This window comes from Canis aureus, chromosome 34 (genome assembly GCF_053574225.1).
Source record: "Canis aureus isolate CA01 chromosome 34, VMU_Caureus_v.1.0, whole genome shotgun sequence".
NCBI lineage: Eukaryota > Metazoa > Chordata > Mammalia > Carnivora > Canidae > Canis > Canis aureus.
Window position 1 is genome coordinate 18,100,321 of NC_135644.1, and position 27,578 is coordinate 18,127,898.

At 40.0% G+C, this 27,578-nt stretch overlaps 1 protein-coding gene across 2 annotated transcripts in view; it reads right to left on the bottom strand.

Annotated features, from left to right (window-relative positions):
- Window positions 1–2,270: 2,270 nt before the first annotated feature.
- B3GALT1 (beta-1,3-galactosyltransferase 1) overlaps window positions 2,271–27,578 on the bottom strand; it is a 503,452-nt gene continuing 478,144 nt past the window's right edge. The window contains exons 1-2 of one of the 2 annotated variants that reach the window (XM_077883655.1): window positions 7,825–7,979; window positions 2,271–7,205 (exon numbers count right to left, since the gene is read on the bottom strand). In XM_077883655.1, coding sequence (XP_077739781.1) covers window positions 5,996–6,976 — 981 coding nt within the window. In that variant the 5' untranslated portion in view covers window positions 6,977–7,205; window positions 7,825–7,979 and the 3' untranslated portion in view covers window positions 2,271–5,995. Of the gene's footprint in view, window positions 7,206–7,824; window positions 7,980–27,578 lie in introns of those variants that run through there. The other variant, XM_077883654.1, reaches the window with a different exon arrangement.

The following is a 27,578-nucleotide window of genomic DNA, read 5'->3' on the forward strand; positions in this document are numbered from 1 at the left end:
GGAGAAAGTCTCTGGTGTGTTCTTTTCCCTCACCTCTCTCTTGGTGAGGTTATCCTTGTCTCTGCTGAAAAATAGTCTTCATCACAAAACCCCCACACGTACCACTGTCCAGACTGCCATATCAAGCAGCCACTGCTGAGTAAACGCTCTGGAATAAACCTTAGAGAGAGAATAAATCACCTTTCACGTCATGCTCCCTCCAGGTGAGGACTGAGGTCATTGCAAGAGGCATAACAAATAGTCGACATAATGTACCAAACTAATAGATTCTATAAGGAAAACTAAATGGAAAATTTTTCTTGAGTGCGAGGCACCTCTGGCTGAAGAGACAGTGGAGCTGGTGTTATTATAGATGTAGTTGAATCAATAATACTTTTTCATTCATTTCTTTTTCATTTCACAAAAATGCCTATTTTAACCAGCAAAGAGGTAAGGAGATATTATCAAGGGCAATTTTTCATGCTCACATGGATTATATTCTGGGACACATCGTTCTTCTAAATAGCCCCATTTTTTTTTCTCTCAGAAATGTATTCAATTCTCTTCCAGCATTGTGAATTTATCTGGAAAGCTTTGACAATCAATTAAGTAAATGAGAAAATAGAATGCTTGTAATTATGATAATCAAGCTATATGAAACCCACCCTCTTAGGTCTAATACCCACACATCTTTAAGCAATATATTAATTAAGCTTTGGATAATTGTTACAATTAGAATCAAGTTTTTATAATTTTTTAAAATCACACAGAGAGAAAAAGGAAATATTTAAAAATATATGCAGCTGTTGGTTTTTGACACAATTCATCATCATGACTACATTGTCATTCTCCTGGCTGCATGGGAACAATTCCAGTACCCTTTATTGATGTGACTTCTCACTTACAATTGGAGGAAATTTGTATGTAACACCTTTGTCAGATGTCTCTCTGTTTCTCTAAGTCAAAGGTTGAAAAATTTTTCCTGTTAAGGACCAAATGATAAATACTTCAAGCTTGTGGGCTAACAGGGAAAATTGAAGATATAGAAATGTACTGAAATAACAAGAAACAGATTTCCATGGTTTCTGTATTAATGAAATTAAAATATGATAAAATAAGCATATATATATAGCAAGAAACAGATTTCTATAGTTTGTATTAATGAAATTAAAATATAATAAAATAATAAGTATATACATATATATGCAATACACATCCATTGAGAAGAGTAGAATTCTTACCGTGGGGAAAACATGTTGCTTAGTTGGGGTTCAATGTTAGTGTCTCCCCTCGTGGAATCTTCACAAATATTCATCCTGAAACCACCCTTAGCCTGTGGGCAGCAGGTTAGACGTGGTTTGCAGAAGGTAGTTTGCCCGCCCCCAGCAGCATTCTCGACTTTTGTGTGCCCGAGAATCACCTAACCACCAGCTTGTTGAAATATATTGGGAAGCCACACCCTCAAGTTTCTGGTAGGTTCCAAGAATTTGCATTTCTAACCAATTCCGACTCAGTGCTGATGCTTCTGGTCTAAGACTGTGCTTTTACAACATTGCTCGAGATGTTGGTCCTTCAAGAGTCACTCTGAATATAAATCTATAGGTTTTATGTTTTCATTGTTAACTCATGTATTTGAGCTCACCTATTGGACTTAACTTTTTGAACTCTGAGGTACAGCAGTAGTAAATCTGGTTAAATTTCCATTAAAAAGCGAAGACCTATTTAAGCTAATGCAGGGTTGATAACAGGAACTTTTGTCTCTTAAATAGCTATTAGTCTCTTGCTTACAAAGTCAGGCATCAGCAATCAGCATCTATTTGTCTGCCGTAAAGAATGCCTGAATAGCATTTTTCCAGTCTGAGCAAAGTTTTAAAATAGTATGCCAACATTCTAAAGGATATATATGGATGACTCATAAGAATGGCAGTTTTGCTTTGACCTTAATATGTCCTAATTCACCAACCGCATTATCAATATAATGCTCTCTGAATTGGAAGAAGTTGCCATGTTCAACCCATAGGATTTAAAACAGAGGCTTTCCTGAGGCTGCCAAGGGGCAAGGGAGATATCTGTTCCTAAATCTTGGAGCAGCCCATGATCTACTGGACCAAACCATCCCTAAGTTGACTGTTAAGCTGCAGTGGGGCTCTCGGGATGAGCTCTGAACGATGTGAGCGCTAATCAATGTTGAGGTTGTGGAGAAGGTTAATGATAACAGGGCATTGGCTAATTTTAATGATCACATTTCACCAAAGAGATTTTTTTTTTCATAAAAGAAGCAAACTGGAAAATATCTTCTCCTTCTGTTTATTTGTCCCAATGGTTTAAAAAAATCAGCTTTATGGAACCATAATCTTCCTCGTGACAGATGGGCTTATACATTGGCATCGTGCTTTCAATCGACAGTTTACAATTCAAGAGGAAGGTGAAGAAACTGAATGTAAAGACATCTTCAGCATCTATTTGTCATTTTTCAGTTTTATAACATTGATACAAAAAATAGTATTCTGATTAGCAGCTTGATTGGCAACCCATGTAACCCTAAATAGTACTACAAACCTGGAGAGTGCACTTTTACAGACAATTACGTTTGGCGAAATAGTATGTACAATTCTGACAAATAAATACATAAATAAACAATCATTCATATATAACGATATACCTAAATGTCAATTATCATCAACAAGCGTTTCTAGTAAATTACTTCTTTCATTCACAAGTTACTTTGTTGCTTATAAAAACTATCCTCACCTTTACAGAAGAAATGACATAATCAATTCCCCCCACTAAACCCACATATTAGGAAAGGTAGAAAAGGAATCCCAGAAGCTTTATGTAAATGTTCCATTGTCTTTTGATAGAAGAGATTTTTGATTGAAAAACTTCTTTCTTAGCTTCTCTGTCAGGAGTTTGTTTCCCCTGTATCATCACACAAAGGGTTCTAGAATTTGATCCAAATCGAAAATGATCTTCATTTTTTGAGTCTGGTTATTTAAAAATATGATATTATGTATTGAAACTGGCATTTGGTCCGATATAAGAAGACCCAAAGCCTTGCAAACTAGCCAGCAAAGATCAAACTTTTTTCCAAAAATAAATTTTAAAAAGAAATTCTAAGAATACAGACACTAATTATTGATACATTTTGTTATCCAATGCATAATGAACAAAACAGGTAGGGGGACAATCAGAAGGTTTTTATAAAAATTATCTGAACGACTCCTGGTACAATACTGTCTGAAACATTATTTTATATAAGAGAAATGAAAATACATTTAAAAATGGCTTAAATAATTGAAACCATAGTTTGGCCAGTGTCATAAAATTAAGAAAAGTAGAAAATTAGAGCTTTTTTCCTGATCACGTGACTTAAACTTTTTTTTTTTTTTTAACATTCAAAAAATGAAGGGCAAACATGCTTTTGGCTATTGAAACACTGGACAAATGGCTTTGCCTCACCAAGCTCCATGCAGAAGAAATTGTACATAACAAGCAGATTCTAACTATACGTACGGGGAGAAGAAAAAAATGCCTTTAAAATATATACATATGGTCTTTGATGAATATTTACATGTTTGTCACATGGGCACTACCTACCATAAAAAAGTTAGGAAATAGTTCTTTAAGACATATGATTCTCCAATTTTTGCTCCTTTTAAAGATTAGGGCTCTATAATGTACACGCATACACACACACAAAACAATTCATAGATGTACATATGTGATGTTTATAATGTGCAATCCCTTGACACGAAGGTGGCTTGACTGAGTATCAGGTAAATGCAAGATGGTAGTTAGTATAAGACAGAGGCTTGATTCAGCTACGTGGTGGAATCGCGAACCAAGTACAGAGTCATGAGACTTTTCCAATGACTGGAACTCACAGCAGTTGAGGGTTGGGGGTGAGAGAGGGGCTCACCTTGTGTTGATCCATCTCTCCCCAGGCTACCTAATGCTGTTTTCCAATCAAACTCGGCAGTCCAGCTGACTGTTTGATGAAGATGTACTGAAGGACAGGAAGACCTGTCTCATATTGCATTCTTTTGGACTGGGGATAAGAGACCCAGTGTCGTCAAGAAATAGGCCATGACTTCCATTTGTTCATTTTGTTTACTTGTTTGCTATCAACTTCTAGGGGGAGCTTCTAAAAGTTAGATTGAAAGAGATTAAAAGTTATATTCTTTCAGTTGCAGGGCTGTCTTTGAATGAAAACAAACAAGTTTTTTAATGAGCAGAAGCTGTGCAGTGTGTGGGTTTGCTGAATGCCTATTCTTCTGATAGAGGGGGACTAGCTCTACCGGCCTCAAAGTTCTTATTGAGAATTCAGATCAATGTTTCCTGAGATCTAAGTTGATGGGATATTACACATTTTGCAAAGCATGTGATTCAATTATTGTAACTTACTTCCAACCAGAGGCTCCTCCCCGAGGAAAGGCAGCTGCCTTCACTTTCAGCACCCTGGGAAATCAAGGCAATGCACAGAAGTAAAAACTGATTCATTGAAACCGGAAGAAATGATAGAGAAATTGAAGCTTCTCCAAACACCTAAGATATCCAGGGAAAAAGTCAAAGTCTTAGGAGAATCGGATGCACGAATAGTTTGTATTCGATCTTTATTTTGGCATAAATTATATTTAAGGTGATGTTACTACTACTGATGATCATGATTGTAATTAATTATTTTAGCATTTGTTATAACGCATGACATACTGCATTAGCACCTTGTAAACTAAGGATCTCAAAATACTTAGCAAATGCAATTTGCTCTCACAGCACCTGTGAGGTAGGTGTTTTTTCCATCTATTTTATAAATGAGAATACTGAAGCATAGCAAGGTTAAGATGCATGCCCACATGACCCAACAAGTGTGATGGTATCAAGAGAAACTGATTCCAAACTTCTCCACTCTTCCTTCCTGTGGACCTTAGTCACAGAGCTTCCAGAACACCTCCCAATAGCATTGCTGCTAGAGGTACTTGGATGTTTCAGACGTTACAATATTACTGTAGGGCTAAAGCACTCAATGACATTGGTATCCATTGAAAGATGATCTCACATGCTTTGCAAATACGTGGGAGGGGCATCTGATATGACTGCTAAGTTTGTTTATGTTAATTATAATGTATATGTAAATTTGCATCTTCTCCGTGTAATTTATTGTTTTTCTGCCCTCCTGACTTTTTTTTCTACACATGTGCCTTCCTGAGCCATAAACTGTAAAATGCACTTAGCAACACCCTATGGAGGGAAGCAGGTGAGATTACATTTGGCAAAATCTCCTTGGAGGCACCAGGTAATGTTTGTTCTGAAAGAACAACAACAACAACAACAACAACCCCAAAAAACCCCTCTTGTTTATTTTGTTAAGTAGCATTTTATATACATTCCACCGGATGACCAGTTTTAATCCTTGGATGAGCAAGCAGAGTTGTCTTCCAAACATACAGAATATTTGATTTTCAAGTTTAAATTTCGATTTATTTAGCTGTAGCCTCCCTGCCAGGCCTAAGTTCATTTCTTGGTGGAACCGCAAATACTGTACACATTACATGGCAATAGATGTAAAAATTCAATGTAACAGCACACATAATATTAATAATCACATTGAGTGTGTCTTCCTGACTGTGCATTATTTCTGAAAAAGAGTTATTTACTTTTATTTTTGCAGAGATGATATGAAGACATTACCGTGAGTCTCGGTTTCCCAGAACCAGATTTTTATCTCAGATGCACAGTATGTAAATCCTAGCAGTTGTTAGGATGTTGCTTTTTGAGATAAATGCAGTGCCTCAGGACCTGAGCATGAAATCTGGCCCTTCTAACTCATGTATTGTTTCTATGACCAGAGCCTAACACTTAGAAATTGGTAATCCAAGAAAGAAACTAGGAGAGGGAAGAAAAAACTTTACAAAACCCCTACGCCAGTTCATTTCCCCTGGTGACACCAGTAAAATACCAACACACTAGGCCCCATTTCTTAAAAAAGAAAGGAAGTGTATTTACATCGGTAAAAATCCTAACATCTGAGATGTTTCTTGCTTGACATGTCATTCCAGATTCTGTGCATTTCTTCTGGAGAGATCTGATGCACGGTGATAACTCGGCGATACCTACACAAACTGTAGGCCATTTTCCAGTGATTGAAGCCACTGTTCTGGAAAGGATGTATGCCCAGTTTTCGAAGACAGAGTCCCACGTATACATCTTCAAGGTGAAGCAGCCTTGTATGGAGTGAGGTCTTATAGATGAGCTCAGCTACATCAGCTGAAAAGATATAGCCAGTCCCCGAACAGAACGGTGGGTAGTTACTGTCAGGGTACAAATCCCTGGGCATGTACCACTTGCTGCGGACGTCCCGGATCGGCCCTCCGTTGATGACATAGCCAGTAAAATACCTTCTTCTTGGCTTGGTGGAGGGTTTTAGTAGCTTATAAATCAGGTTGTCCATGTTGACAAAAATGTCACTGTCGGTTTTCATGACATACTTGGCTTTTGAACAAAAAGTGGCCACCCATCTCATTCCCATTAATGTTTTGAGGGTAAGGTTATGGTAGGAGTCGATGAAGTCCTCCACGATAATGTCGTGGAAGATCTGGCTCTCCTGCTCCACCATCTGATTCAGAACGGGATCGGCGTTCTTGCCCAGGAGGAAGAGCGTGGCGATCTTGATACCTTTGAAGTTGTTCTCGTCCCCCCACGTCTCTCGGATTGCCTGGCGGGCATCGAATTCTTTGTGGGTGGTGCTGATGAGGATAACCAGGAAAGGAATGCTTTTCTCACATTTGTTGGGCTCATTTATGAGGAATTCAAAAGAATGTGGGTTTATAGGTCGAGTTCTTATGTTGCCAAAGGTGAAGTTTTTCCTGGCAACTGTTAGGTGGCTGAATGGCTTGGAGCCAGTGTAGGAGGAAGTGGGACGAGTTATACTCAGATACCAGAGGGCGCTGGCCCAGCACACAACTGTCAAAACATATAGACAGGAGACCTTTGAAGCCATTGTCTTGAGAGCACGTCTATTCCAAATACCGAAGAATATGCCTTCTTGGCATTAGTTTGTTTTCATCTTGCAAAGGCAGCATATTACTGATAAATCTTAAAGTTCGATAAAGAAGTGTGAGTACGGGATTGTCCATGGGTCTTAGTGGCGGTCTGGCATCTCCGCATTCCCTCTACTTTCTTCCAAACCCGATGGAAGGTTCCATGTCTCATAAATCTTCCTCTAAACTCTGCAAAATCAATAAAGTACAGTTGTGATTCAGATTTATTTAGTCACCTTACATCCTCAAATAAACAATAAGGGTGTTAGAATTACCCACGATGACTAAAATCATAAATGTATTCATTCACTTCCACCACTACTGAAAACTTGCTGACACCGCCATCCTCCCTTTCCTCCCCTGGACAGAAGTGATTTATGTATATTTGTGCCAAATTAACAAGTCTTAGATTATAAACTCTGGAAGAACATGGAGTAAACTGAACATTGGTAATTAAAAAAGAGTTTCCCCTCTTCACAAAAGGACTTCTTTGCTGTAAAATACCTTCTGACACCACAGGCTTCTTTCAAGCACAGGGCCTCCTACCTCTTCTCCACGCTTCTAAGTCTGAGCGTTTGTTCGCTCGATTCTGATGAAGTCGGTTCTCAACATCCCTCTGCTTTCTCTAGCCCTGAATTTGAAAACGTGTGCATGCGCGCTGGAAAAATCTCCGCTCAAATGGTCTCTCTGGGCTCTGACTTACAAGTAATTCCTTACTTTTTCTCACTTTTTCTTAATTTTGGCTCTCACACATGTTAGTCCCTAATTCTTAGTTTCCTAGGAGGCCTCAGATGAAGAAGAGCCTTACCCTCGGGCATGGACACCAGCACCCAAGTGTCTTTTCAGACAGCTGGCAGCATTCATTTTGGAGGCGATCTAAATGGCATCGCTTTTTATGGTTTTCAACAATTCATCCTGATGTTCCTTTGATGAAATTAAGCTCGCCCCTTTCAATTCTTTTAAAGTAAACAGCAGGAATATAGTAAGAGACACAATTGAGCTTGGGGCCACAGATCCAATGAAGATGGACAGAACCCTTTAATTGGTGTTCAAATTAAAAAGCTGTTCTCCAGAACTCTAATCCTTTCTAGGACTTGAGCTGCTCTCATGCCAGTAAAAAAATTTATGCCAGGGTACGACATCCATTCATGTTAAAAATTTTCTCTTCCTCCCCAGTTAGAGCAAAATGTGGTAGCCCTGGAAGCCAGAGATAGTAGATAATGGGTAGCAACTTTAACAAAGTCTGCTTCAAAGAAAACTACGGGCTTGAACAGAGAGAGACTGTGTTGAAAAAACTTAACTGGGATTATAGATTGAATATCAGGCTTCCAAGCCAGATATTCATAATGAAATGAAGAGACACGATAGGCAATAGCAGAGATAATACACATCCTCTTGTCAAAGCCAAGAGCTGACTGTGAATATATGATCCATATGAGACCAGCAATAACTCAGTGTGGTTACGGTCCTAACTAAATGAATATTAGAATGGCTTCAAGCAGCATGACTCTAGGCATAGCCAGGCCTTCATCCAATCCATAACTCAATAATAAGCTCCAGTATCCTTGGCTCCTGAAGGAAATGTCCGCTCTAAGGTGCAGCATGGCTGATAAAAGGGACGTGATGTGCAACAAGCTTTGAAACTTTAAATAGCAAGCGAAATGAAGTGAGAAGCCAGCCATAGAGTTCAGAAAAGGGTTTCTCAACTTGGGATATACAGACAGCGGCTCCATTTGAATGCCAAAGGGATGTGAGTGAGTCTCAAGATGGTATTAGAAACCAAATTCTCTCTGTCATTGTTCCAGATGCTTATAAGCCTATCGTTAACCATCACAGAGCCTTTGTCACTTTTCATACTTTCCTGCTAAATTAGGAAAGTCATCTTGTTACTGGGCTGGCGTACCAAAAGTGGGGACTGGAAGAGGCACCTCTCAGGTTCTCTTCTCGAGACCCTACTCACATGCGTGCATGTGAAGTATTGGATAAATGGAAGTAGAGCCCGTACTCCTCCTCGTCTAGGAGGAAAGACTTCATGGAAACAAAACAGAGAGATGAAAAATTTCATCACAAGGCCACTGGAGTACACAGAAGATGAGAGCTGGTGGACAGGGCATGGGCGAAGCAGGTCGTGTGGGCTACACAGTGCAACTCCACAGAGTGCCATTCCTTTTTTTTTAAAAATATTTTATTTATTTATTCATGAGAGACACACAGAGAGAAGCAGAGACACAGGCAGAAGGAGAAGCAGATTCCATGCAGGGAGCCCAGTGTTGGGACTCGATCCCGAGACCCCAGGATCAGGGGGCTCAACCGCTGAGCCACCCAGGTGCCCTGGAGTGCCCATTCCCTTAGACTGTGGTGGGAATCGTACTCCCCCATCCTACCCAGAGTGAAACAATGAGGCTGCCTTGGGGAAGGTGCCATGCAAAAGTTTTCTAAGCTGAACCTTCAAGGGCAAGTAAGAATGATCTGGATGAGAGCCAGACATTTGAGGCAGAGGGATCAGCATATGCGAAGACAGGAAATGAGAAGCACGTTGTGTGCCAGGACTACCAACAGTGGAGGAAGAGAAGAGGATGGGGTGCTGGGGAGGAGGGTGGTGATGGTGCAGTTTCCAGCTCTCGAGATAAGCTGGGGTGAGTGGTGCTCAGAAAGTGTTCTGAGCTGAATAGCTTGGCACCCATCTTTGCAATCCAAAGGGTGTTAAGGGAGGATTTCACCTTCACCAAATCCTGTCCACTGATTTTGGTGGCAATTTCTTGTTCCATATTCAGGATTTCTTTCTCCCATAGTTCTATGCCCCAGAGGAATAAGTGAAAAATTGTTTTCTCTGATACCTTTCTGTGTGGTTTTCTGGGGGAAAGGACTCCATAGCAACAGGTATTGGGGGATTTAGAAAGAGCTAAACGAGGGAGAAATATAAGAGAAATAGGTGAGCACGTAAGTTTATGTATTCAGAAACACTTTTCATAGAAGAATGAGCATTCTCTCGTGGACAGCTTAACAAACCCGACACTTCTTCCGTTGTTATTACAGGTCTCACTTCAAAACGTGTGTAGTACGCCAGGCGCTGGTCCATGCGCTGTGCGCTCCAGGGCCTGCATTATAGAGAGCTTCACCCCTTACGGTGTTACAGGAGGGGTACTGTCTGCATTTTACAGTTGAGAAGACGGAAAATCAAGAGATATTAAGTAGGTTAAGTAGGATGCTCAGGATCACACAGCTAGGGAGTGAGTGACTAAGTGAGCCGTCATCTCGAGCTTCCCAAGGCCTGTGGGGACCGCACGGGAGGGCCCAGGGTGGCAGAGGAACACATGCTGCTACACTCCCTGCGAGCTGTACCTTTGTTGTCTTAGGTGTGTGTCCACTGCTGGAATTTTTGCCTGGTCCATTCTGGTTGGTTACCCACCGCAAGACACCAGTTCTGTGGGGCTCCCTGATCGTCAGAAAATGATGACCTGCAAAGAGCAGATTCAAGCTGGGAGCGGGGGAGAGCTGCAGCAGTTGAGGAGGTTCAGGGACACTTTGCAGTTCCCGGCCTCTGAAATCCTGAAACACGCACATGCACTCACACTCACACACAATCACTCCTTCTACTGACTTTTTTTTTTTTTTTCCAGACACGAGGACAAAAGTAAGCACGGTACTATTACATCTCGGTCACCAGTAAACACAAGGTATCACCAATAAAAACAGAAGATTTGAAATGGGAAAAAGAACCAGCCTAGAATCTGAAGCAAGGCCAAGGATAACGCGTAGCAATGGCGAGGGGCACCAAAAAACAGCCTTTGCGTGTACAACAGCACAGATTTCTCAGGTGGCCAGACAAACACAAAAAGTTGCCTCTGGAACACAAAGAGCAATGTGAGCAAAGATGAGAGAGAACAGTGATGCTGCTTGAAGTAGTCAGTGATGGGCCAGACATCCATGCTTTATTCCTTGAGTAATTCTATTTTTTTAAATTTATTTATTTATTTATGATAGTCATAGAGAGAGAGAGAGAGAGAGAGAGAGAGAGAGAGGCAGAGACACAGGCAGAGGGAGAAGCAGGCTCCATGCACCGGGAGCCCGACCCGACGTGGGACTCGATCCGGGGTCTCCTTGAGTAATTCTAACTTGCTGTGTGGCTTTCTGTGCCTCGGTAGTCTTAAGGATGAAATAAGGGGAAAAATAACATCTCTATTATCTCTGGCGACATTATAGGTATTAGTGATCATCACCAGCCCTCTGAGTTTCTGGGGGAAATGCTGCTGTACAGGCAGATAGTATGATGTAAAGAACAGGTTCTAATGGGGATGAGGGGTTTATGTCAGTTTATCAGTTCTTGATTTGGGGGTCCAGGGCACATAGGTCGATCGATTCTTCTAAATAGGATTGTGGTCAGTTTTTTGGTGTAGGGAATACACTACAGATTTTCTGCTAGAGAGTTCTGTTCTCTTTCTGGAAAACACAAAGGCAAAGGTCCACTAAAGAGCAAAGAAAATGTCAGCTGAAAAGTTCTAGGGAGGGAGCTGAATGTCACAAAGCAAAATCCTCTGGAGGGTTCTTTCCGTTTCATGAAATTTAAAAGAGTCCCATTTAACAGACTCGTTAATGTACTAAAATACAAAGTTGCTCATAGAGCATTTGTCATTCCTTTTAGTGGCCCGACTACAACCACAGACGCCTCCGATGACACATTCACTTGTCATCCATTAAATACAAATCCCTCCCAATAGAAATATTCCTCTCCTCCACTTGAAAGATTTCCTCCCCAGGGGCTTCCTGGATTGCAGATTACCTTGTTCACAGAACCCTTCAGTAGCTAGCTATCCACCTTCACCTTTCAGCAAGTTAATGGGGCAAAATTTTCAATTTAAGGAGCACAGGTTTCTCCCAGAAATCACATCGCACAATCTGGTATTTTGAGTCATTTATTTTTTAAAAGGCCCCTACATTTGCCCAAATTCTTTTCTCATATGTCTCAAAGTAAATCCAGCAGCAAGTGGGTAGAATCGTGTATAGTTTGGGTGTCAAGCTCATGTCCTTCTCCATCATGGCTCAGGCATGTACAAGTCAGTACTGGCTTCCTACGCTCCAGATGCCACTGGGTTGGCTTGGCAGTCATACGAGCTTTCCTCACCCATGGCCAAGGCTGCACAGGCCCCCTCTGCTCCCTGGGGTCACAAGGAATATAGTACCTCCAGGTTTTGATTGCTCTTGGATTTTCAAATCTACTTCATTTGTCCATCAGAGATGCCCTGAACGCCTGTGAGAGATACCAGGCACTGCTCTACAGTCTGGTAAGACAGATGGGGGCTTACTTTCTAGGAACTGTAGGCGGAAGATAAACGTACAATAAATGAATACAAAAATAGTTTCAGGTAGCGATAAGTGATGTATGCAAGTCGGGCAATGGGATAGAGGCTGAGTCAAGCGGGAAGGGAGCAACTGTAGATGAATTGGTCACTCTCCGAAGGGGTGACACTTAAGCCCTGTGATCTCCAGTCTAGTCATTGCATCTTTTACCAATGTTTTGGTTCTTTGCTTGCCTCCTTGGGATTAAAGCTTCATCAGGAGCATCTTTTGGTTTTTGAACTCTGCTCCTGTCTTGTCTTTGGGTAAATACCTACTAGTATAATTGCTGAATCGTAGGGTAAATCTATTTTTAACTTTTTAAAGAACCGCCATACTGTTCTCCAGAGTGGCTGCACTGGTTGGCATTCCCACCAACCATGCAAGAGGGTTCCCCTTCCTCCACATCCTCATCAATATCTGTTGTTCCTTGTATTGTTTCACAAATCTGAAGTCTGGAAGTCTGAGAAGATGTTGGCAGGGTGGTTCCTTCTAAGAGCTGTGCATGAGAATCTATCCCCTATTTTTCTACTTTTCTCCTAACTTCTGGTGATTTGCTGGCAATCTCTGGCACTCCTGGATTATAGATGCATCAATTAGATCTCTGGATTCATGTTTAGACAGCATTTTCCCTTCCCTGTGGGTATCTGCGTATCCAATTTTCCCTTTTTATAAGGACAGAGTCAGATTAGATATGGGCTTACCCTAATGACTTCATTGCAATTTGATTACTTCTGTAAAGATCCTATTTCCAAAGAAGGTCCCATTGTGACGGATTGGGGGTTAGGACGTGAACATGTCTTTTGGGGGAGGAGGATACAATTTCATCCATAACATCTACTTTCCTGGATAGCAACAAAATGAAATACTTGGCTCCCCAATACTTCATTTCTTCACATTTTATTTTCTTGATTTGAGCAGGTTAAGTCTTGGATTTGGGGAAACCAGCTTTTAAAGGATGAAAAATGTGTAATTAGGATTCAAAGAAGAAAGAAACATGAATGTGTAAAAGGACACAAAGTATGGCTTATTTTTAGGTTGAAAAAAAAACCTAGTTCATTTTTTTTTTTTTTTGTAAGACCACATGAAGAACATGGCATAGTTTTATTTTTTAAAGATTTTATTTATTTATTCAGGAGAGACACACAGAGAGAGGTAAAGACGTAGGAAGAGGGAGAAGCAGGCTCCCCCTGGGAAGCCTGATAAGGGACTCGATCCCAGGACCTGGGGATCATGATCTTGCCTTTGCTCAACCACTGAACCACCCAGACATCAGGCGTGGCATAGGTTTAAACAGTCCTGTGCCTCTGCCACTTTCTCTTTCCTTTGAGATATCTCTCTCCACCCACACAAAATCGACCCTAACTATTTGGGAAAGTTGAGGTAGGAGGGTGGCAATTTTCCCAAAGATTGGGGTCAACAATTCGTGAGACACTAACTTGGTTTGAGAATAAGGACGATTCTCCAGTGTCACCTCAAAACTACCAGCATTCCTATTATCCAGAAACAATTCTGAATATTCAGAGACCATATGGCACTACAAAAGTGGTGTGAACGTTAAAATCCATGTAGTGACTTTAAAACGTGGTACAAAAGACAGTTGAAAAAAAAGTAACCCAATCTTAACCAGTTGAGAGAGGAATAAAAGGAAGACAGAAATTCAGAAAAATAAAATAAAGAAAAGAGAAGGCAGGGAGAGAAAGGGCTAACCACTCATGTTTATGAAAAGCTCTTGTAATGGATGAGAAGCACACTGTACAGCCCATCACGATATCGGGGAGGGGAAGAGAGATCCTGTCTGAAAAATGTTTTGATCTCAAATGACTTTCCTCAGAGCTGGTGTATGAGTGAAATCAAAGAATCTTCATTCTGTGGGGAAATACAAGAACTCAGACCGCAACAGAACTAATTGATAAACGAGCCCCAAAGGCCAGAGATTCTTCTCGGCTGCATTAATTTGGCAAATGGTTATCCTGATGCCCAACCTCCTCCCTTCCTCTCGCTCTTGTAATTATGCTCTAAATAAGCACAGGAGAGGAAGAAATAAAGCACTATTAACACTAGATAATGGTCCTTGAAGGAAGAATTTCATAAACCATTATGTTATACAGCTTGCTAACTTATTATCTCTCCGAATCACAGAGGGCTGGCTTTCTCTCCTGGCCTTTCTTTGAAGTGAGCTGCCGTGGCTGTGGAAGGCTTTGTGCCCCCAGAAGCTGAAATCCCTGAATGCTCATAGGAGTAAGCGTTCTGACTCCGCTGGCTCCGAAAGACAAAGAGCTAATTTGAGCCTTTAAAAAATTTAATTATGAATCCTTTCAGAGACCCCGTAATTGAACTCGCCCAACAGATCATTTGCAACACAGAAGTGGCGGAAAGCAAAAGGGGAATATTCATCATGATTGGGCAGTTGAAATCATTTCCCTCCCAAATCTGGAAGAGATGATTTGAACCTTTCTCCTTTTAGTTCAATACACCTTGAAATTTATTGAAAAGGTCTTTATAAATTCCTGCACTCAGAAGAATGGGGCCAACTTGAAAGAGGAGTGGGCAGGATGAGGATGTCTTTGTGTGGGCTTAGGGCTCTTGCTATTCTGAAAGCCACACTCTATTTCATTGCAGAAAAAGTGCACTTCAAATTAGCGGAGAAGATTATAGCTTTCTTCAAATCAATGTGTTGCCCTAGTTCTAGAATTCAGAGAATTTTTAAACATCGCTACAATCCTCTCAGGGAAAAATGAAAATGAGGATGTCTCATTATTTTAAATAAATGCTTGGCTTCCTTTGCAGTGATGGATATGGTGCCTTGACGGCCATATATGAGACACATTTTTAAAGATGGGCAGAGCTATCACTTATTTAATCATGGGAGCCTGGGAGCCTGGCGGTGTAGTCGGGCCGTGGGTAGGGCTTCTCTGCTGGGAAAGAAACGCCAGGATGTTTTATTACAGATGTGGAAGAGGATGAGAGGAAAGACATCCTACTCATAGAAACAGCAGCTGGGAGAACTTAAAAATGATGAGCTATGCGATACCAAAAAGAGTATTCATTTGGCCCATTATTTTGGGGAGGGGAAGCCGATATAAATGGATCTTATTAGAAATCAGGAAGATGTTGGTGGGTTGCCATCTAAAATTTACAGCATCTAAGGAGATATTTCTTAGCCCATCACAGAGAGGTGCTATTTTAGGTCATATTTCAAAGAATGATATTAGTACCATGAGGGAACTGATGACATCATATGGAAGAGAACTTGCAATTTTTATTTTTCCTTTCGTTTCCTTTTCTAATGTCAATCCCCCTTTATACCATATCAATTTATCAATACATAATAGAAATAATTTTGTGTAGTTGCTGTCGATGGAAATTATCTCGTAGGCAATCTTACGGCACTGGAAGAGCTGGATAAAACTTTCAGCTGTTTAGTCATCTGCTCTGGACTCTGTGCATCCCTCTACCTTTGTTTCTCCATCTATAAAATGAGAATGATAGCATCTGGACATACTTTGCAGGGTCACTGGATGGATCAGCTAAGATACCGTGTTTGAAAATACCTTGTAGGTTATATACCGCTACATGAATGAAGAGTATTATCGTTATTAATATAAACACGATAAATAAAAGACAAATCTAGAGAGGATCACCTTTAAAATGTTTCGCAAGTACCAGTCAATACATCTTTTTTTAAAAATTTTATTTATTTATGAGACACAGAGAGAGAGAGAGGCAGAGACACAGGCAGAGGGAGAAGCAGGCTCCATGCAGGAAGCCCGACGTGGGACTCGATCCCGGGTCTCCAGGATCACACCCTGGGCTGAAGGCTGCGCTAAACCGCTGAGCCACTTGGGCTGCTCCACCAGTTAATACATCTTGACTGACTGGTACTAAAGCAGATTTCTTACTTGGCTGATACTCAAAAGGGGGGAAAAAAAAACTTGGCAGTTGACTGTTTTCATAAGAAGATTCAATTTCATTTTATAATGTGTATATTAAGAGGTCTTGCACTTCTGTGAGAAAGGGGTACACAAACTAGAGGAAATATTATGATTATTATCAACACTGATATGATGAAGAACTAGATTTTTTTCTAATATAACTTTAGAATATAAAAAAATCTACCAGATTTAGATATCTCTCTGAGCAGCACTGACATAGCCATCATTAATGTTTTTTTTTTTTTTTAAGACTTTTTAAATTTATTCATGAGAGACATAGAGAGGCAGAGACATAGGCAAAGGGAGAAGCAGACTCCCCACAGGGAGCCTGATGTAGGACTCGACCCCAGGACCCTCGGACCATGACCTGAGCCAAAGGCAGATGCTCAACCACTGAGCCATCCAGGTGTCCCTCACCATTAACATTCTGTGTACATACTAAGTCTGAACCGGCTATCCCATGATTATTTTTGAGATATTTAAGACAAAGCCAAGTCAAGATTTATCATTTTCCTTCATAGACTGGTCTAGGTTGTAACAGAACCTATCCGTAATATAATATTACATGGCATATGGTCATCTCATCACTTAGCCAAGAGACTTCTCAATTTCCACACAGTATCAGCGTTGTGAATTGCTCTAGAAATGTACGCAAATGAAAGCCTGGGTGCCTGGGTGACAAGGAGTTTTGTTTGGCAGAGTAGCTTTATAACCACACCCTTTTGTTTCTGAAATCTGTGATCTTGCGTATAATTTTCTCAAATTAGTACCTACTGGCTGGTCAGGTGAAAAATACTGCCCTTGGTTGCCATTCCCATCCTCGGTCACCCATGTTGGCTCTTCACAGTCCTTACCTCATTCAATCCCCAGCATCGCTCCCCACAAGCTATTTACCAAACACTTGCTCAGTTTCACCACATCAGATACTATTTGGGGCTAGAGATTTACCCTCTTATACATCCCCCCCTTTTTTTTACAACTTCCTTTTTGCTTAAGATTCTTATTTCTCCAATGGTTAGAGGCCCAGGCTGCCAGTGTTCATTCTCCTGGAGCCTTGAACTCTTCACCACAATGCACCCTACATAGCTCTTGAATCTGTTTGAGGCTACACTGGACTCCTCTCACTTGGATTCCACGGGCAGGGCTGAACGCCTCTGAGACTCCATTCTCGTTCCCGTCTCACTGCACCATTCCCTCTTCCCCACCGCATCAGCTCTCCGCAATCATCTGCCATCTTTATTCTTACTCCTGAGTCTTTACATTTTGTGGGGTAAGGTCTCATTGTCAAAGAGACTGAGACAACTTGGTCTCCTGGACAAAGCACAGGATTGACTGTCAACAGAAAAAGATGCAAGTGGTAGGGCTGCCATGAAGGCTCTTTGGAAACACTTTCCTCCTCAAAAATTTCTCTTAGTTTCAAAATTGCATTAACTTTCACTGATCAGAAACTCCTCACCCCTCCATGATTCCTCAACCCACGTGACGGATGGCTCATCTCTGCAGTATCTGGCATTTCCAGTCTTTCCATTCCCATTGGCTCTCTTGTCTCTGGAAGGGCTTTGAAAAATGATGGGAATAACAGTAACAAAACCTCTTCACCCTGGCATCGTTTTCAATTATTGTCATATTTTTCTCTTTCATTTCATATTCTGAGCCCCTAAAGAAGGGCTCTCTCATGCTTTTCTCTATTTCCCCACCTAGTAACTCTTGGGATCTATCCACATGGAACACGACACCATTCTGAGTAAAGCTGTGAGACCTGCCCTGACACACTTAGGCACCCTCTTCTTCCAACTCTTGCCCAGGGTTCCTCCTTACTGCATCCTCATGTTTCTCTGCTCACATTTCTGGTGGTCTTTGAGGTTTCTTCTCGTCACCCCTCCTCTTCCTGCTCTTCTCATTTTCCACACTGGCACTCAGCCCTCCCTCCAGTCTCATTAGCATGGAGAACTAGCTCTCTTGCAAAAGGCTTCTGCTGTCAGCTTTCTAGCAGCGTTCACTGGAAAGGTGGGTCAGGGACCCATGAACTTGCCATCCTTTCCCATTTTCAGCACAGTTCTCTCTCAGGGTAAAAATGTAAGTTTATACCAAAGCAGAGGGATATTTGCTTTTTCTTTTCCCTGTAGAAAATAGACGTCAGAACACGTGTTTAAGTCCAAGTTCTTAAGCTGGAAAGTTTGAATCGGAGGCAAACCCTAACAGGTGTAGAGGACAGGTTTGCTAACGACAGCACAAGGTAAAAAATGATTTTGTGCTTTTGTTCACCTACACATACGAGAGTTCCACTCTTCTTTATGTTGGAGATGTTAGGCTGTTTCTGAAACTGTTAAAATGTTGTAAAGTCCCATTCAAAGCATATTTTTACTTGGCCCATTAGAGATGAGTTTCCGTGAAATTCTGAGGCTACTTTTTACTTTTAAGACTGCATTTTAATAGTCATTTTTTTCCAGTAACTCCTAGACAGATGGTACAGGTGACTTTTTAAAGAGATATCAAGCTATTTGCTTTCCCTTTCCCTTATTATATTATTTGAAAACCATCAGACAGTTTGAGTTCTATAAAAGTAGAATTTAGGAAAGGTCTGTAAGTATAATTGGAAACAGGTCAGTTGTGGAAGGAAATAGACTTTTTGTTTTAAACACATAAGCCATAAAAATGTAAAACCATCAGAAAATAGAGGAAGAAAATCTTGTCATTATTCTCTATCATACCTCTACACTCAAGAGTGTAGCTACTCCCATGATGAACCCCCACGTCTACAGCCTATGGACAAGGACATGAAAGGGGTCTTCAGAAGGTTCTTGGGGGGAAGAGATTGACTATAGGATGTGGGACTGAGGGGAGAGTAAATAAATTAATATTCTGGATTGCCTAAAAAAAAAGTGCAACCGTTTTTATGACCAGATAGACTAGCATAGCATTTCATTTTTCAAATTTGTTAAATCAAGATTATGACATTAATTATTTTGAAATAATGTTTTAAACAATAGTTTCTATTTAATACTATTTGCTAGGACTATATAAAATGCCTTACAAATCACTATTTGTACATGTAATTTATATATTTAGAGGACACATCATTGCTTCTCTGCCTCTACTCACACTTAGGATGTTCTCTATAATTTATGTAGAATCTCAGTAACAATTATAAGAAATAGGCATCCTTGTTCCCATTTTATAAAAGAGGAAACTGAGGCCCAAAGAGTAAACAACTTACCCCTGTGTCACACAGCTAGCGAGTGATTCAATCTGGATGCAGTGATGCCAGGTGGCTTAGTTGGTTAAGCCTCTGGATCTTGATTTTGGCTCAGGTCATGATCTCAGGGTCCTGGGACTAAGCTCTGTGTCAGGCCTTATGCTCAGCAGGGAGTCTGCTTCTCTCTCTCTCCCTTTCCCTCTGTCCCTTCCCCAGCTCCCACATGTGATCTCTCTCTCTCTCTCTCTCTCTCTCTAAAATAAATCAAATAAATCTTTAAAAAAAAACCCAAACATGGATATGAACTGTAATGTGGTTCTATATGCCATATCATACATTTCACTTTTTACATCAGTCAGATTAAAACATTTTTTTTTCTCCTACTTCCAAGGAATAATGTGAACATAGGGAAAATGAACTCACAGCTGCTGTGCATCTCACCATGGCTCAAGGGTCTTTCTGGCCCTGAGATCTTTAGTTCCACAATGTAAATATGTAGTTATTGTTTTTTAATGAGAACTTGAGAAAGGATGAAGGATTCAACTCCATTCATAAAGCTACTCCCTTCACAATATTCAGATGTCTAGAAAACCATACCAGTAATGATTCTTAAAGCTCAAACAATTCTAGGTCAAAAGGAAACAGTTGATCTTAAGGGATATTTTAACTCAGCTTTGAAGGTCAGATGAACTACTCATCTCTACCATAATAAAGCAGTCATTCTATCTTGGGCTGAGTATAAGACTTGGCATCTGAGGCTCTGGCACTTACTAGCTATGTGATTGGAGTCAAGTATAATTCTCCATTTAGGGAAGATTTGGTAGTTTAGCTATTTCAATCTATTTCTATTCCAATTCCCTTTTAGCTTTTCTTCCAGGAAAAGGGCCAGTTGTAAAAGAAGCTCAAGTCCAAAACTGAATTTCCCAGGTCCCTTTACAACTTGGATAAAGGCATATGACCTAGTTTCCACCAATCAGATGCCTCTGGGCAAGACACAGATGATGGACTGAGCCACATAAGATGGCAGCTGCTTTCCAGTGATTTGGACTGACTGGAAAACACATGGAGTGACAAAGGTGTCTGGTATTGCTCGAACAGCTGTGATAGAATTTTCATTCTCCAGATGTGACATCATAGGTGTGAGTAGAGGCAGTGGAAGCAATGCTGTGCCCCCTAAGACAGCTCCAACGAATTGTCAAGCACTGTTTGGGCTGCACTCTTACGGGCAAGCTACTCTGGTTGGTTAGTAACCACATGGGGGTCTTGCCTCCCAGAGATTCCACGAGCTACTTAATGCCTTTCCATAAATTTCTTTCTCTTTTGCCTGGTAAAATGGCTTCTGTTTTTGGTAATTAAAAACCCCAAACCATACTATTCTCTCTACTTCTTTAGGTATAAAATGAAACGATGATAATCTAATTTTCAGGTTGGTTGTGAGATACATATAAAGTGGCATATAAATTTGTTATTATAAATTGCTGGACATTTAAACATTGTTTGAGTGAACTACCTACCACCATAAAACGATGTGTCCCTGCTATATTCATCTTGGAAAATGCTATATAGCATTGCCCATGTAAGGAGCAGCCTTTTGAATGAGGATCACATTTGAAAACTCTATTTTCTCTCTCAAAGCTATCTAAAAATGTATGGCATGTGTCTCTTGGCTGGATGTCACATGGCCCTGTTGTTGTGATCTTGCTCAGGACAAGATGCCCTGGATGACAACTGAATATCTCTTTTAGGAAACTCTTGTGTACCTTTTTTCTAGGTGAATTCACTGAAAACCATGCAGCCTTCATTTAAAAATAGGCCACCATAAATACACTCTCAAAAATTGCTGAAAATTCATTTGCTTTTTTTGTGATGTGTTAATTTTACCTATATAATTACACATGGTATCATACAGGTGCCTACTCCTAAGTCTGAAGACATGCTGACAACTCATTATTCTCTGTTCTTTTTTTCTTTGGAAGGGAGGATTATTATTATTTTTTAAAATTTTCTTTATTTGAGAAAGAGGGAAAGAGAGACTGCACACATGCAGAATGGGGAGGAGCAGAGGGGAGAGAGAGTCTCAAGCAGAACCCTGCAGAACATGAAGCCCTCAAGAGGGCTTGATCTCCTGATCCCAACATCACAGGCTAAGCCAAAACCAAGAGCCAGATGCCTAACTGACTGAGCCATCCAGGAGCCCCTGGGAGGGAGGATTACTGAGAAGAACCAGTATGCTTTTGTTTGCATTTACTCATTCATTATATTCGACAATCCCATGATTAAAATTTATAAATGTTACAATAAATACACAAACTAAAATGCAAATTCACTACCTCTAAGGAGCTTAAAGTTATATTAACTATAATCTATGTGGAAAGAAATAAGGAACAAATAGAGTTACGGTACTATTACTGAAATAGTTCATTTTTGATGTAGATGACTGGGTTACCTTCATGTAAGAAACAAATTTTGACTTGGATCTCAAATTTTAAAAACCGAATAGATAAATCTCACTAGGAGAAAAATTGGTTGTGGGGAAGAGACATTCAATGGTAAGAGAAAAGCATCTGCAAAGAAACAAAGATGTTAAATTGATTTACTTGGGGAATAGGGAGCTGTTTGGTATGGCACAGTGTTGCATTAATGATAGAATGTAGTTGAAATTAAGTAGGTGGAGGTAGTTGTTGCTCATGAACTCATTTTTCTTTCTCCACCACACTTTCATCATTTCTTCACTTTCAAAATACTTTCATAACTTTACCACTGATCACAATTTGGGTTGATTGTTTATGTCCTATGGAAAGACCCCTCAATCACTAGGCTGGTTTCCTCATTGCTTTTAACTGTGTCTATTTGATAAACTGTAACCTATATAAGGACAAAGATTTTCCCTGACTTTATCACCATTTTTACTACTTTTATTTTTATTTCTATCTTTATCACTATGTTTAAGTATAATAGCACGGTGCAGGAGATACTGTACTTGATAAACGAATAACTCTTTGAGTGAATAGTTTCCGGATAGATAGCCATCAACAGTTAATCTGTCATCCAATAAGATGGCATCAACAAGAGAACTTGTTGAGGGCTCTTGAGAGCTGAGATATCATAGATAAGTGGACTGTATTCCAAAGCAAGCATTTATGTGATGTGCTAGAAGGATACATCAAAAGGTGTTGTGTAGTCTGAGTGTAAATCTTCTCTCATGTCTGGCCATTTTTTTTTACTATGCCATTCATGCCAAACCTCTGTCTCTGATTGAATTCCTGAACTCATGACTTTGTTGTAATGATTCTAGATTAAAAATAATTTTTCTGGATAAAAGATATATCTGTGAATGACAATAAACACACACACACAAACACACACGTGCAACTAGCCTGGCATTAATAAAAGAGAAATTCAGAAAACATAATAGAGAATCTGAACTTTTCTGGGGTGAATATTTTAAAAAATTTTCCACAAGTTGTCAACTGTCAAATCCTTGAATTACTCTTTCCTGAATGTCTTTCTGAACCAATTTTTTATAAATTATCTGGCTTGCTGTTATGGTGGGTCATTTGTGATTACATCCATCTTGTCCAGTTACAGCAGTAACATGTGTAAATTGGATCTCTAAGGAGTGATAAAGTGATGCAAATAGTGCTTTTCACCTTGGGTTACCATAGCCACAGTCATTATTAGCAATAGCAACTGTACTGTGTTCTTCTATGAAATCTCCTAACAAGATGCTTTACCTCATGTCAATTCCAAGCTACTGATAAGAGTTTAAACATCGAAAAGTTTGGAGCCAGCATAACTTCACTGCTAAAAATGCCCTTCCAGGAAATTACCTTCAGAGCTATTATTAGGTTGGTTTTTGTATGCTTTGAGATTCTTTACAGTGGCCATATGTTGCCAGATTCAACAGGCAAATATGCATTTTGGGGTAACAGGAATGGGGCAAAGAATAACCTCTAATAACCAAAGTATTTTCAAGGCATGAAGTGCAATGGTAATAATGATCTCCTTGGTTCCTGGGTATGTGTCAGTCCCCGGAGACTATTAGAGCAGTGCCAATGCTTCTGGGTGCCTGGGGAGCTCTAGGGCACGGCTCCTGAAGCAATTGTCAGAAATCAGGATTATTATTTATCTTCCAGTTGGGTCTGAAAGCTAAACAAACAAATAAAAGCCCAATAGGAGTAATGTATTCATGTAGTATGAAAGAGGTTTTTCAAAGTACTGCCTTGTCACCAGACTGTATTCCAATATACTTACTACTTTGGGTTGTGAGATGCTAATGGGCAGAAACACTGGTTTAAATGAAATTTTCACATTAATTTACTGCAGGACTGCTCAGAGCCTTTAATATGATCTATTCCTTTGAGAATCTCAAGACAGACATAAAATGGCTCACTAAACTTTGTTTATACTAAATGCTTTCTAGCAGCACAGTTCAAGATGCTGTGTGCTATCGGACAGTTAAGACGCTCTGTGACTTCCCTTTTGGAATTGTAAATGACTGTCATCACATTATTGTTACTGCATTTTTTGTTTCTTAAAAAAGAGGTCTAAAGAAAGGCAGACTGGTCACAGCCTTTTGGTTACTTTATGGGGTGAGCATAATCCTATTAGAGTATCTATTTTTAAAGATTCTTGTAAGCCTAGTATCTTATAACTCTTAATTTTTCTAACTTTTCTCTTTCTAACACTGTATTTTAAGGCCATATTGCTTTTGAGAAAGCTTTTGTTTTACTTGGACAAAAAAGATACATACTCAACACCCTCCCCAAAAAAGGTACATACACAAGACAGAAAATTTAGGGGATCAAAATAAACAAGAAAAGAAAACCCACCCATAATTCTATCAAGCAGATACAAGGACTGTTGACAAATAGATCTTTTCTTTATTCATATCTTATATTTTTTAATTATAAACATAGGATCGTGTTGTAATGACCTTTTCATGCAGGTTTTTTTTTTTAGCATCATCAACAGCTTTGCATGCCATTACCTACCCTCACTTTGCTTTCAATTACTACTGTATTTCATTTATGTAAATCATCCCTCCACTGCCAGATATTTTAGTCTAACAGACTTCCTGTGTTTCCCAAATTTTTTTCTGTGAGCATTCTCAGAGACTCCAGGCATGTGAATATTAGAAGAGATGACAGTGTTCTCGGTTCCATAAGCCCTGTCCTAGAAACTTCACATGTCTCAATTGTGGTGTCAGGGAACAGAGGCGCCAACAATGATCTGCTGACTGGAGTCCCTGAAACCATACTCATAGTGCTGCTGATAGACATAACTTCCCAACCTGGCTCATTAATCTGTAACTACAACTTATTCCCAGGCTGCTAATATTTCAGAGGAACGATACAAGCAATCAAAACCTGCAATTTATGGGTCAAATCCACAGAACAGTTCTAAGTCAACCTTTCTGGCTCTTGGGATGAGAATAGTATAGCATCTGGGGGCTTTTCTGATGGCAGCACGAAATGGTTCCATGTTTTGTTTGAAGTCTTCCAGATTATTTATCCCGAGGCTCATTCTATAATGAATGCTCATATCACTTACACAATACACAGTATCGTCAGCACAATAAGGGCAGTTATTAAGAGGCCAAAATTAGCACAACCTGGTAGTCTGTTTGATGAGCCAACTCCAATCATGATTTGAGCTGACTATCAAGTATTGAGAATACCTATCTGGAGATTGTTCATCAAAGTTCTTCTGGGCATCAGGTCAGGTATGACATGAGGGAGCCTGTTGGACTAGATCTCTCTGGTCTAAGGAGAGTTCCACACCATGTTGTAAGGATTGAGATCTTGATTGTCATTCATCCTAGTTGCCCTTACTGTGAAGCATCTTGAAGTAATATTTCATAGAAAGGAAGTCAAATTGGACTAGAAAAACTTTGGCTATCTCTATGTGTCAAATAATTGTGAAAAGCAAAACCAAAACAAAAAAAAAAAAGAAAAGCAAAACCAAAACAAAACCAAAAACCAAGAGGCAATTGTATTTTAAAGGAAATATGGCATAATATGGAAACATATTATAGTCATTAAAATGACTTTAATCTATTAGCCTTCCATCTTTATTTATTGTGGTTTACCATATTTTCCCCTCTCTCTGAGATACGCTATTGGCAGCAAATCGAGAATCTCAAAATCTGTACTTACTGAAATGATTTGGATTTTTTTTTTCTTGTATTTTTGTCTGGGGCATTTTACTTTCCTAATTAGGAACATGGCTTCAGTGGCTACTGGCTAAAAAGCATCCAGGTATTGCTTCTCACCCCCAGTTAGGAAAAAGGGGGAGGCTGGAACAGGCCTTTGAGCCTCATTAGACGGCTGATACATTTCATTTGTACATTTTGCAGAAGCTGCTCAGACAAGTGTGGCAATGCCACTGTGGCCAGGTTTGCTAATTGGGGAATGTGAAAGAATATCCATATAATCTCAATATCTTTGGGGAATTTGCCAAATTGGAGGTTTAATCCCATTGTTTTTCTTGTTTTTCTTATCCTAAAGGCACAGGAAGGCACTATCTCAAATTTCTGGTCTCCCTTCAGATACGAACGTGGCTCATAATGATCAGATGCCATATGTGAATGAACCACAAAAGCCAATCTTCCTTCTGATGGGTGAAGACCTAGAGCCTATCCATACTGAGTTATGAGACTGGATGGAGGAGATGGCTCCAGAGAGGCTTCCTAAAAAACCTTTAAATCTTTAAAAACCTTTTATTTTGGGACGCCTGGGTAGCTTAGCAGTTGAGCATCTGCCTTTGGCTCAGGTTGTGCTCCCAGGGTCCTGGGATCAAGTCCCACATCGGGCTCCCCTCAGGGAGCCTGCTTCTCCTTCTGCCTGTGTCTCTGCCTCTCTCTCTGTGCCTCTCATGAATAAATAAATAAAATCTTAAAATAAAATAAAAACATTGTTTTAAATATGAGAAATAGCAATGGATCAGGACAGAGGGCAGCTACACTTGTGGTGAGTACAGCATAATGTAGGAACTTGTTGAATCATGTGTTGTACACCTGAAACGAATGTAACACTGTGGAGCCACTTTTTAAAAACATGTTTTAAAAAAAAAAGCTATTTGAGGTGGTTTTCAGTATTACACAGGTACGTTTATCAAGTTGTCATTCCAGTGAAATGTGTGACAGCACGTAAGGCAGCAGCAGTTTCTTTGCTTGCCTGAAAAGGATGTCAGTGTGTTGATAAGCACGATTGGTGTACAAATGTCGTCACAGCACCTTATAAGGACAATGTCTCCAGAGTGATTAGCCATTTGTAACCAAAGTAAAAGAACCAGTGGAATCCAAAGCTAGAACTTGGGTCTCTGATCTCAAAAAGAGACTTGTTATCTTCTGGAAAGAGAACACACTGTGCCTTTTAGACAAGCCAAGGTTAAGCTGGTCTTTTTCTCCACCTTCCTATGAGACATGTACACTAAGAAGACAATTATTCAGACAGGGATGGCTATTTTCTAAAGAAAAATCTAGACTTCGTTTGGGTACCATCGTTTTTGACTTCAAGTTTAGTTTTCTACTGGGGGCACGAATGTTTACACGGAAGACAGTGTCATGCACTCAGCCTTCATACAAAGGTACAAAGTGGAGGTTCCTTTTAGTCTGAGTCGATTTAAAGATCCTATGACCCACAAGAATACCATTGCCCTGACCCAGTTCTTTTTTATTTTTGAATTCTGACCTGGGTTAGAGTGCTTCTGAAATGGAGATCAATATACCATATTTTGTTCAGAAAAGTTCTCTTTTTAGTTAATAATTACCACAGAATTAACCCTTCACTGATACAGAAGTCCAACATTGAGCTTGATTTTGTTAAAAATTCTGATTTCATCCTTACTCCTTACAGGTTTTTTAAAAAGATTTTATTCATTTATTCATGAGACACAGAGACAGAGAAGCAGAGACACAGGCAGAGGGAGAAGCAGGCTCCATGCAGGGACCCAATGTGGGACTTAATCTGGGACACCAGGATCATGCCATGGGTGGAAGGCAGGCGCTGAACCGCTGAGCCATCATGATTAAAACTCATCCTTACAGTTTTAATTTCAATGTTGGAAGTAGTCTTAAGAATCATCTACCCCAGG